The 12,094-nt window shown below is 43.2% G+C and overlaps 1 protein-coding gene across 1 annotated transcript; it reads right to left on the reverse strand.

The window, feature by feature from the left end:
• Window positions 1-236: 236 nt before the first annotated feature.
• Window positions 237-1,271, reverse strand: LOC112638489. The gene has a single exon (XM_025410320.1). It carries the CDS (start codon window positions 1,269-1,271, stop codon window positions 237-239), a length of 1,035 nt encoding a protein of 344 aa, XP_025266105.1.
• Window positions 1,272-12,094: the final 10,823 nt, after the last annotated feature.

Here is a 12,094-nt window from a genome sequence, read left to right on the forward strand (position 1 = left end):
GCGGAGCAAGAGGCTGATGTTGCTGTCCGTCAGTGAGGGCTCCGGCACAGCCAGCAGAGGAGTCCCGATCAGGAAGTGTCCCGGTGTGAGCGCCGTTATGTCGTCGTGGTCGTCGGATAGTGCCTGAAGAGGACGTGAGTTGAGGCACGCCTCCACTTGAGCGAGGAACATAGACATCTCTTCGAAGGTGAGGGTCGTGTCTCCGAGGACTCTTCGCAGGTGATGTTTAGTGGACTTCACCGCTGCCTCCCAAAGCCCGCCGAAGTGAGGTGCTGCCGGTGGATTGAATTTTTACCGGATCCCGTCGGACGCTGCCATGTGAGCGATGCGTCGGCCGTCGGATGACGACGCCTGAAACAGGAATCGCAGTTCTCGGTCCGCTCCGACAAAATTGGTACCGCAGTCGGAGTAGACTTCCTCGCATAGACCTCGACGGGAAGTGAAACGCCGGAACAGCGAGGAATGCATCGGTGGATCATTCTCTTGATGATGGAGCGGCCTCGAGGAATCCAGTATTGCAAGCGAAGCAGTCCTAGAGTGAGCTGAACCCCGCCGTGAAGCGTTCGTCTGTGGTGTGCCCTAACGAGAAGCTGTGTCATCCATGACTCTGGAGGTAAGATAATTGGATGACGTTCGTCTTCTGAGAGCACAGCGTGCTTCAGCCGACCCCCGACTCGAATGATTCCATGGTCATCGAGGAAGGGGGTTAATTTCGTTATCGAACTCTTGACCAACGTGTGGTTCTGTTTCAGGGCAATGATCTCTTTGGAAAAGTGATGAGCTTGCACCACGCGGAGCCAGAGGAGCAAGGCTGCTTTTAACTCGTTGGGCGTGAGGTTGAGGTGAGCCTTTGAACTCGGTGGATTGCCTCGCCATCGGCAACACCAGGCGGTGATCCTCAGGAGGCGATGGAGATCGGAGAACCTGAGGAGCATCTCTGGTTCGGCTTTCTTCGTGGTCGTCAAGTGGGAGGCGACTGCTCTCGTCTCCGGCACCTCGACGTCGTGTATGGCGTGGTCATGCTGTGGCCAGAGCGATGAATCCTTGGTGAGCCATGGGGGTCCCGTCCACCAGAGGGAATGGTTGAGCAAATCCCGGGGCTCAATCCTCCGAGAGGCGCAGTCCGCAGGGTTGTCTCGTCCTGGGATGTGTCGCCATCGTGCCTCGGGAAGTTTCGTCTGGATGTGGGCCTGACCCTGTTGGCCACGAAGGTTTTCCACTTCGAGGCGTGTCCTTGGATCCATTGCAGCGTGACCCGGGAGTCCGACCATAGAGTGACTGGAGCTGAAACCAAGTCTAAGGTCTTGCGGAGATGAAAAGTCAGGTTAGTGACCAGGACTGCGGCGCACAATTCTAAGCACGGTAGTGATACAGGCTTAATGGGCGCAACTTTGCTTTTTGCAGCAAGCAGGCTGGTCGTGGTCGAGAAGGAGCTCATCACGCGGAGGTAAATGACGGCTGCGTAACCTCGCTCTGATGCGTCAGCAAACCCGTGGAGCTCGACGTGATTTGGTTGGTTGTCGGCACTTAGCCATCGTTCCAACCGGAGCTGTTTCAACAGCGGAAGATCTTCGAGTAGACATCTCCACAACGCCTCATCCAATTGAGGCAGCGGGGAGTCCCAATCCAAGTGCTTCATCCATGCTGACTGGATGAGGATCTTGGGGATCACGAGCGATGACTGGAGTCAACCAGCCTAAGGGGTCGAAGATTCGAGCCGTCTCCGACAACGCCTGTCTCTTTGTCAGCGGGGCAGTCGTGCGAGGCTGGAGGCGGAACGTGAAGGAGTCGCTGCGGGGGTGCCACCGTAGACCAAACGTCGGATAAGCTTCGTCCTCCCAGTCGTGGTGTGGCTGCTGGAGTTTATGCTCCTTCGATACCTCCTCGAGGATGCTCTGGTGGTTTGAAGCCCACTTCCTCAAGGAGAACCCGCCCGCCGTGCAGAGTCGGCGTAACTGCTTTTGAGTCTTGACTGCTTTGGACAGGGTGCTGGTGCCTGTGACGATGTCGTTGACCTAGCAATCGCGCCGCAAAGCGACTGCTCCCTTGGGGTTTGTCGGCTCTTCATCGTCGGCTAATTAGCGGAGAGTCCTGATCACCAGGAAGGGCACAGGCCAATCCATATGTCACCGTGTTGAGGCGATACTCCTGGACGTCATCAATGCCTTGTCGTCTCCAAAGGATCCGCTGCAGATCTCGATCGTCCGGGTGTACGAGAATCTGCCTGTACATCTTTTCGAAGTCAGCGATGAAGACAAGTTTTAATTTGAGGCCGTTGCGCGCCAGGCGCCGAAATACCTCGCATTTCGCGAGGCGCCAGGATCTCTCGCGTGCCGCGATATGATTGGCCGCGGGGTTGCGCACCCCTCTACGCGGTCATTGACGCCGCTATCGACCCGGGATCGGAAGATCCAGGGAATCATTCTGGTGCGGGAGCTCGAGCTAATTAGTCGCTCTAGTATAGTCGTTGTCGTGTGAGTTAAGTTGTTGCAGTGTGCCGAGATATCCCAGAGGTCGAGGCCGAGGACCATCCCCAGGGCGAGGAGAAGTATCGATGAGGTTGCCCATCTCTTATTTGTGAGCCACATACGCGATTCAGTCCGCGGGTCGGCTGTTCTGCCGCCGTCGCCATTTTTGTGTTTCGCGATTGTTCCGGCTCGGTATCGAGTCGTCGATAATTTTGTGAATTTTCGGGCGATCGGAGGCAAGCGACCGAAGAAAAGCGGACACTCGCGTTGTAGGCATTAAATTGATAAGGTAACGTTCGTCTCTCTCCGGGTTTCGGGTGTTCATTACGCGTAGCTATCGACCGCCGAATATCGACCGCGTGCGCGAAGGATCGCGAAAAGCGTACACCGCCCGGGTGGTCGTGTCGTGTCGTCGCCGCGTAGAATATTCCGTAAAGTATCTCAGGGCGATTTTTGATGTCTGATTACGTGTATGTCGTCGTCAATTGTTAAGAGCGTATGAGCGTGTATCGTATTTCATTGTATTGTGTGCGTTAGAGATTGCATCTTTGTCGCGCTTATTACACCGTCGAATAGAGCGTAATAAATGGTAATAGAATATTGGCGTCTTTGTCGCGCTTATTACGCCATCGAATAGAGCGTAATAAATGATAATTTGTGTCTGTCGAATTTATCGTGGTGCGAAATAATCGCCAAAGTACGCTAGCCAGCCCGTGGCGAAGCAGGCTGTCGTATTCTTTCGCGCTTTTCGAAGAATTTGTGAAAACTGGTACGTGAGAGACCGTACCTGGCGCCCAGTTCTGAGGTAACGAGACGGCCTTCGCTCCGCCGCGGCTCGCGCGTGGACACCCTCCATCCCCGTCCCGCCGATCGCGAGTACATGAAACCCTTGTGTTTTTGACGGCGCTTCCACTCCCCCGCGAGAATAAAAATTAGAATTGAAAAAGCGTCGCAAAAATTTGGCAATCGAGAGTAAAATCTGAGCGGCTTGCGCGGAAGAAAGAGGCAAAACGCCGGCAGAGAAAGATCTCCGGCCGCCGTCGGCGAACGATATTGTCGAATATCGACAATATCGTTCGCCTGTCGCATACGAGATCTGTCTTCGCAAAATTATTCGTTATTTTCGATCTTTAGTTAACTATGCTGTCGAACTGTTAAGCTGTCGTTTAGAATTGTGAACTGGGAAATTGTGAGGAAAAGACTGTAGCGATAAATCGTCGATCTGGTTGCCGAAATTAAGATACGTTTTGGGTGAGTATTATCCGCGAATATTTCCGTGTCGAAAATCTTTTGTATTCTAAATAGTATCGTTCAGTCCAGCGAACTCTGGCCATAAAAACAGTCTCGGAGAAACAACAGAATTGTCTTAGCGCTCTCGTTTTGGTTGTCGATTTCGAGCGGACATTTGCTTTGAATAATGTCTTATTATTCGTGCCAAAATTAATTTGATTGTGTATTTCGCTTTCTTATTTTCTTTTGTTTGAATTTATTGTGAACCGTCGTTTTCAATCTGATTTGTTATTCAAGTTTAATTTTACATTTTTCTTTTATATTATTTCTCTACTAATAAATTTGTTATATTTCTTTGTTAATATCGCGTAATTTATTTGAGTGTTAGTCTCTCGTGATTGTCGATATCGGTCATTGCGTCTGTCGCATTTTGAATTAGTGAAGTCTCGCATAATCATTGACTTTCTTCCAAAACCCCTCCCCTCTACCGTTAGGCGAGCTAGTCGGCCCGTGGCGAAGCAAGCTATTATTTTTCGCGTTCTTTGACGTTTCGTGGAAAACGTGATGCGTGAAATACCGCATCTGGCGCCCAACCTATCGAGATATCGAAACGGCCTCCGCTCGCGGTTCGCGCGAGAACGCCCTCCATCTCTGTTCCTCAGAGCGCGAGTACATTAATTTCGCTATTTTTTTTGACGGCGTTTTCGCTCCCCCGCGCACGCTCCCCTCCACCACCTCGAGGAGTGTCGTGAATAATTTAAATATAATAATAATTTGAATTGAAAATAAACGTCGCAATATATATATATATATATAATTATATATATATATATATAATTATATATATATATATATATATAATTTATTTAAATATTAAATATAATATATATAAATATATATAATTTATTTAAATATTAAATTATATATATATATATATAATATATATATATATAATTATATATATATATAAATTTGTATATTAAGACATTCCTGTTGCTGAGTACATGTACATCACAATTTATTCTATTATTGCAGCTACTAAAAGAAACAAATTACCCTTGGCTTTCAAGCGTTTGTTTAATATAAATAAAGGTATGTGAAAATGAATATTGAATTAAATGATTTTATGTGTAATATCATAGATTACAATTAATAATGAATACAATATCTCTATTTCCAGGTGACACTGAGTATTGAGATACTCATTTTTATAGCGGCTACTCTCTGGCGCTGAGTTTCGGCTGCCATAAGCGCTGCATTAAAAAATTGGCTGCTATAAGCGCTGAATAAGACTCAGCTGCATTAGTATTAGTGCTAGTCTTGCTTTATGTCAGAGCTCGGCAAGAACTGCACATTTCGGCCGATTTTCAGCTGGCTCCGCCTTGCGCGTCCCCCGTTACCTCGCCATCTCGCGCAAAGCCTACGAGCCGCTCGGCGCTCGGGAGCGGGCGTATGGCAATAGCTTTCCACGTCACCCATGAGGTACTATTGCTGACGCGTTTTTTTAAAGTGATATCCTCAGGCCTAATCAAATGATGATTAAAACGACCCTTTAACTAATTGCATAAGACGATAAAGTTCACGTCTTATGCGATTTGCTACATACCGTATGCAAATAGATGTTCCTGATCTCGCTTGCAAAAAATATTCATCATATCAATTATTATTTATAATTCCGTGCAATTAGCTAAAGGGTCGTGGTTAGATGACATTCATATCGATCTTCGGATTATTATTAAAATTTTGTTCAGAATATCGACCACGTGAAACATGGAGGATACAATGTCCCGACACAATCGAATCTGTTTGTGAGGATCAGAAACATATTCAAATATTACATAGTAGTGATACAATTACTAATGAAAATGGACATTGGATTTGTAGCTATTATGATACTAAATCTATTTATATTTATGATTCATTAAATTTAAAACGTTTGTATGCCCATCATAAGATATATCTTAACAAATTATAACCATTTTATTCTTAACAAATTATAACCATTTTATTCTTTTAATAAAAAACCGATTTCCGACAGTTCAAAATCAATCTAATACTTATGATTATGGTGTTTTTGCAATTGCATTTGCAGTATCACTTTTATTTGGCCTTAAACCAGATACAGTTATGTATGATCATACTATAATGTGTCAACATTTAGCACGAATGTTTGAATTAAATAAAATAGAACACTTCCTCCGAATAATAAGATCTACTGACCCTAAAAAGCTTTTCACTTTAGATCAAGTACAAAGAAGAGAGGCATTAGCTCACAAAAAACGAAAACGTCGACAAAGGAAAGCTGAACAAGAAAAATCTGTACAGTTGATAAAATTACAAAACAATATAACTGAAAAGACAATGATGGATCAAGTAAAGCAACCTGATAAAATATCAGAGTTATTTGATTGTTATAATATAATAAATAAAAATAGTAATATTGTAAATAAATGTGACAGTGTTGAACACTCCAGTCATGACATGTTAAATTCCTCTTTATTATTGCTTTCTACAGATAAAACAAAAAATAATTTATTGCATAAATTATTTTTTGTTTTATCTGTAGAAAGTTTTATCTTGCATAAATTATTTTTTGTTTTATCTGTAGAAAGCAATAATAAAGAGGAATTTAACATGTCATGACTGGAGTGTTCAACACTGTCACATTTATTTACAATATTACTATTTTTATTCTACAGATAAAACAAAAAATAATTTATGCAATAAATTATTGCAAATTTATGCAATAAATTATTTTTTGTTTTATCTGTAGAATACATATAGGGAAATAATTTATGAAATAAATTATGCAAATAATTTCCCTATATGTATTCAGAAAAAGACGGATGTAATAACGGATGTAAGTTTTATAACAAAAAAAATTAACATAAATGTGCCAGTTTTGTTGCAAATATTTTACCTCCAAGTATGCAATATATACAGATTATTCTTACAGGTGAATGATTAGAAGATATTCATATTGACTATTTTAATTTATTATTAAAGAATTGCTGAGAATATCGACCACGCGAATCATGAAAAGTTCAATGTCCCGATAGAATTGAACCTGCTCCTATAAATCAGAAACATATTTAAATATTGCATAGTTGCAGCGATATAGTGTCACCGGACGACGGAGAGATTTGACCTGTTAACAGGGTTCGGATCCTACCTTTCGATACAATCCTCACGGTCGCCAGTTCGTTTGTATCCTCCAACGAACAAGGATGCTCGGATACAGCCGGATATCCTGGTCCAGTATCCTCCTAGAGCGGTGCCTCGTTGAGCCGGATCCTCGGGTTGACCACCGCTGGGTCACGGCCACCTAAGCTGCGCACTCGCTCTATTCACAGCAGTGGGAAAAACCCAGCTGCCTCACACCACTGCGCGCTGGCGCTCACGGCCTTTGTTTACGGCCGCGGCGTAACACTACGCGGTGTCGGGTTACATGTCGGCGCGTGATCCGTCGATTCCGTACACTACGCACTTCGCTCGCGCGCGATTTTTCCTGTCGCGTACGTATGCTACGCGCGATTTTAATCACCTTTGCCTCTTCTTCTGTTTCAGGTTCTCTCCCTAGGACCGGGCCGGAACAACCCGCGAAGCCGATGACGACCACCAGGAAGCCGGATACCCTGCTGCGAGGAACCGCGAAGATTCGCGTCGGCGGATTAATGGTTTTCAGCTCTCTCGGAAATCTCCGGATGTTTCCGTTGCCCATGGGATCACAGGAACGGGATGACGAAATAAATTTCACTCGGGAAACAATTTCGGTTTTAAAATATTTATTAAAATAAATATTATTATTTTTATTATCGCACTCGCGTGTGATAATTATTTCTCGACGAACGCACAATGAGCGATGCGTCGAGGGACGGGGTTTTACGTCGCTTGATTACTCGCGTCGGTTAACAAAGTAATTCGCGCGCGAAACTGACTAATGATCACACTCTCTAATTAGCGAATTCGCGATCCGGACTAATTATCGCAGCGTAGATACGCAGAACGCGACGGACTATCTTTCCTTTTTTCGGTTTTCACAAGCTAAGCGCTATCCGTGGGTAAAGCCTCGAATTTTACACGCTGATTGCTATCCGTGGAAAGAGCCAGGAGCTCTGTCCGCGGCGGCTGATATAGCCTCTCCACTTTCGCGCGGCGCTTCGTCCCACCGGGCGCTGGCTCCGCCCATCGCACCGCGCGCTGGAAAATTTTAAGTCCCGCCGGTGCTAAAATTTTCGAATTTCGAAAAATCCTTTTAGATCTACGCGTTTCGCGATATTCGCGATCGAATGAGATGATAAAAATTTTTTCAAAAAATTTCGAGAAATTTTTCGAATTTCGAAACGAAACTTTGCGCGCCGACATTTCGCGTCGAAACACGCCGGAAAATGAAATAAAAATTTTTTCGAAAAATTTTTGGGAATTTTTCGAATTTCGAAATCAAACTTTGCGCGCCAACATTTCGCGTCGAAACACGCCGGAAAATGAAATAAAAATTTTTTCGAAAAATTTTTGGAAATTTTTCGAATTTCGAAATCAAACTTTGCGCGCCGATATTTCGCGTCGAAACACGCCGGAAAATGAAATAAAAATTTTTTCGAAAATTTCTCAAAAATTTTTCGAATTTCGAAATAAACTTTTACGCGCCGACATTTTACGCCGAGACACGCCGGAAAATGAAATAAAAATTTCGGGCGAATTTTTGCACCCTCGGAGTACACCTAGTGCACTTTGCGCACTCGCGCTCACAACAAAAATATAAGTTCGCCGGAGAACGTTGATCAAACGCGTCTCGCGTCACGGCGAGTTACAAAACATAATTATAACGATCCGTTCGCTGCTGGCCTAAATCTAAGTTACATATATATATATACATATACATCACCCGAGGTGCTCGCTATCTGCACTTTCGAATGTAGCTGGCGAAAATCGTTCACGCGCGTCGCGCTTCGACGGGGAGCCTCCCCGCGCGTTCCCCGTTCGATTTTTCGGGAAAACCGGAAGTGCACTTTTTTGGAGCACTTTTGCACCTTTTTACAAAGTGACTTATTTCGACTCGTAGGGACCCGAAACGGATTTCCCGCTTGGTCCGGGGTCGAAATTCCTATGGGATCTCGAAACCGGAAGTGAGAATTTTTTCCTCAAAAATGGCCTCGGGACGCGTCGAAACGTATTCTGCGCCAAGTCCGAGTCGGCTACGATCTCGGGATCAGAAATAAAAATTGAGAAAATAATATCGCGGGAACCATCTCTAAATACCCCGAATGGATTTCCCGCCGGGTCCGGTGCCGATATTCCGTCGGCGAAGGAAAAATCAAAATCAAAACAAAGATCGCGGAAAACATCCCTGTATACCGTGAAATGAATTTCCCGTCGGGTCCGAGCGCGATATTTGCCCGGGAAGTGAAAAAACTAAACAAAAATCGATCACGCGAGAAGCTACTCTACGCAACCCGTGACGGATAAAAATTAAAGTATATAAAATCGACGTCGGTCAAACGTCTACGCTAACTCGCGGTTATCCCGGAGCTTGAGCAAAATAAAATATAATTATCGTCGGGATCACACTCCACGACTCGAGAACTTAACATAATATATTTCGCACCGCTGTGCGATCGCGGGAGCGCCGTACATCCTATAAATAAACTACTAACTAGAGTCTATACAAAATGTACACGCTTTTATTTACAACGCTTTTATTGTCTTTCACAGATGCTACTTCCAGCTGGAGCAGCCTGGTCGAGCGCCGTCGTCTTCGCGCGTCGCCCTCTTCAAGCGTACCACCGGGACTTTGTTGCCCTCCCGGTCCGTTTGGTACGCGACCGTCTCGGTCACCATCCTCGTCGGCGATCCTGAAACGGACGATCTCCTAGAATCGCCTCTCTCGGGGGCCTGGGATCCCTCCGGTCTCATTAGCAACTAATTTAGACGGCCACTGGGTTTGCAGCTATTACGATACCAACATGATTTATATTTATGACTCATTGAATATAAAACGATTACATACACACTATAAAATCCATCTTGAAAAATTATATCCATTTTACTCCTTTGATAAGCAATCAGTACAGTTTCCAACGGTCCAATCACAACCTAATGGTAATGATTGCGGGGTTTTTGCAATAGCCTTTGCAGTATCTCTTTTATTTCATCTCCGACCAAATAAAATTATATATGACCATAATTTAATGCGTCAACATTTAGCAGAAATGTTTCAATCAAATAGAATAGAACACTTCCCTCAAGATATAGGAATAAATTTAGAACAAATTAATCATACATTCAGTGAGAATAGTGTGGATACTAATAATATTGCAATTACTAAAGATTTAACTAGAGATTAACATGGTATAAAAAGAAAAATGAATAGTTATAATGATAGGGATAGAAATAAAAAAAAGCAAGGAAAAACTGTGACATTTATTCAGATAAGAATGATGTTATATGCGTAAATAAAAAAAACATTTTTAATAAAAAATATGAATTACATAGAAACAATTTCTTAATTAAAAAAATTTATATAATGAAAAACATAAAAATAATATTAAAAAATTCAATAAGGTATATTATGAAAAATACAAAAATGATATAAAGAAATCAAAAAAAGAATATTATAAAAAATATAAAAATGATATTAAAAAATCGAACAATAAATATTATAAAAAACAGAGAAATGATATTAAGAAATCGAGAAAGGAATATTATGAAAAACATAAAAATGATATAAAGAAATCGAAAAAAGAATATTATGGATTACATAAAAATAATATACTATTATATAAAAATAAGCAGAATATAAAGTATAATAAAGAAAAGTATATTAGAAACATATCAAAGCTTCTTAGAATGTCGTCATTGTCTGAAAATAGATTGGAGGCTGAACGTATAACAAAATGGTGCTTTTATATAAGAAAAAATTATATTCTGCAAATGAGAAAAATATTTAATAAATGTAAACAAAAAATTGAAGTTTGTCTGACACATGCAACAAAATGTTCTTTATCAAAATTTAGTAGAGATTACGTAAATATGTTTTGCGGACAAGATAAACATACCGCTTCTTCGGAATTATATTTTGCAGAAACTATCTATCATGTATATAATATTTCTAAACCTATTATAATGGATTCTGAAAGTAAAGCAATTAATATTTTACCTTTAATAGAATCAAAACATAAACCCAGAAAAACATGGCGCTGTAGTTCTCTTTGTAAAATGGAAGAGATCATTATTAACGATATGAAGTGTTGCTTTGAAAAATTTTTAAATTGTACATTACAGACTCTTCGTAAAAAATTTTATGTTATAATTGTTCCAATCAAATACGTTAACACAACAAAGTAGGTTGTAACGATGCACCCCGTGCACCCCCTTAGATGCATCGTATCTACCCGGCATGCGATCCGCCGGAAGCTGCCGCCCGGCAGAACACCCGCCGGGCATAGGCAGGGACGCGGTGCGCCCACATTTTTTAAAACTTCTTTAACGCTTTCAAAAAGGGAGCCGAATACCGCCGAGTGTTGCCGACGTGTCCCGATACGGCGATCGGCAAAAACCCGCGCTCGGCGCACACCTCGAACCCCTCCAAGCGGGCCACCGACCGCTTTCCGTAACCCGTTCGGAAAGGGTAATACCGCCGCGCGCCGACGCGGGCAATTAAGCCGATATAAAACGGGCACGTTCGGCACACTAATTACCTTTTTCCGATCCGCTCACGACAGTGAAGCAGCTCCGAAACCTAGACCGCTCCTACACAAAGGAATCTAGCTTCGAGGAAAGGAGGTAGAGCGAACTCTTCCTCCATTGAGCACTCTCGATCCTCGATCAAGATCTATCTATCCGATCAATAATCCGACCAGGAAAGGGAATCAGAGTGCACTCTGATTCCGTCGAGAGTTCTCGACCATCGGTCTATAATCCGACCGCCAGACGCTAGTGCATCTATTCATGAGATAGAGAGGAGAGCTACCTCGGACGAGTTATTCTCGTCAGCACTGCGTTCCCGGAAAACTCTCCTTAGCTTACCGAGAATTACAATTCTTCACAAACGCTGCGACACTTTTGCCCACCTCGAGAACGCCGATCCCGAGGGGTAGCGTGCAAGTTTGGCGGTTACGGTAGCTGACGGTATTGGGTTTTAAAACGGTATCTCCAAAAAAAAAACGGTAACTTGTCAATCTCCTGGAAAGAGAGTGAATTTGGGCGCCAGGCGCGGTAATTCCGCGCCACGATATTGGTACGGTAACGGTAATGTCCGGGCTCAGTGTATGGCAAAGGGGCAGGATTCTTGTGAATTTTATAGAGAGAGAACGCTAGAGGATAATCGGGAGAGAGCAATAATCGACACTCAATATTATGTTAGTTACACAGACTTAAGTTATATTAAACCATAATAA

Source organism: Camponotus floridanus, unplaced genomic scaffold, assembly GCF_003227725.1.
Source record: "Camponotus floridanus strain SB8 unplaced genomic scaffold, Cflo_v7.5 scaffold309, whole genome shotgun sequence".
NCBI lineage: Eukaryota > Metazoa > Arthropoda > Insecta > Hymenoptera > Formicidae > Camponotus > Camponotus floridanus.

What these genes read in the sequence shown, in the direction of transcription:
- LOC112638489 (XM_025410320.1), bottom strand. Translation starts at nt 1,271, where the DNA reads ATGGTCGGACTCCCGGGTCACGCTGCAATGGATCCAAGGACACGCCTC.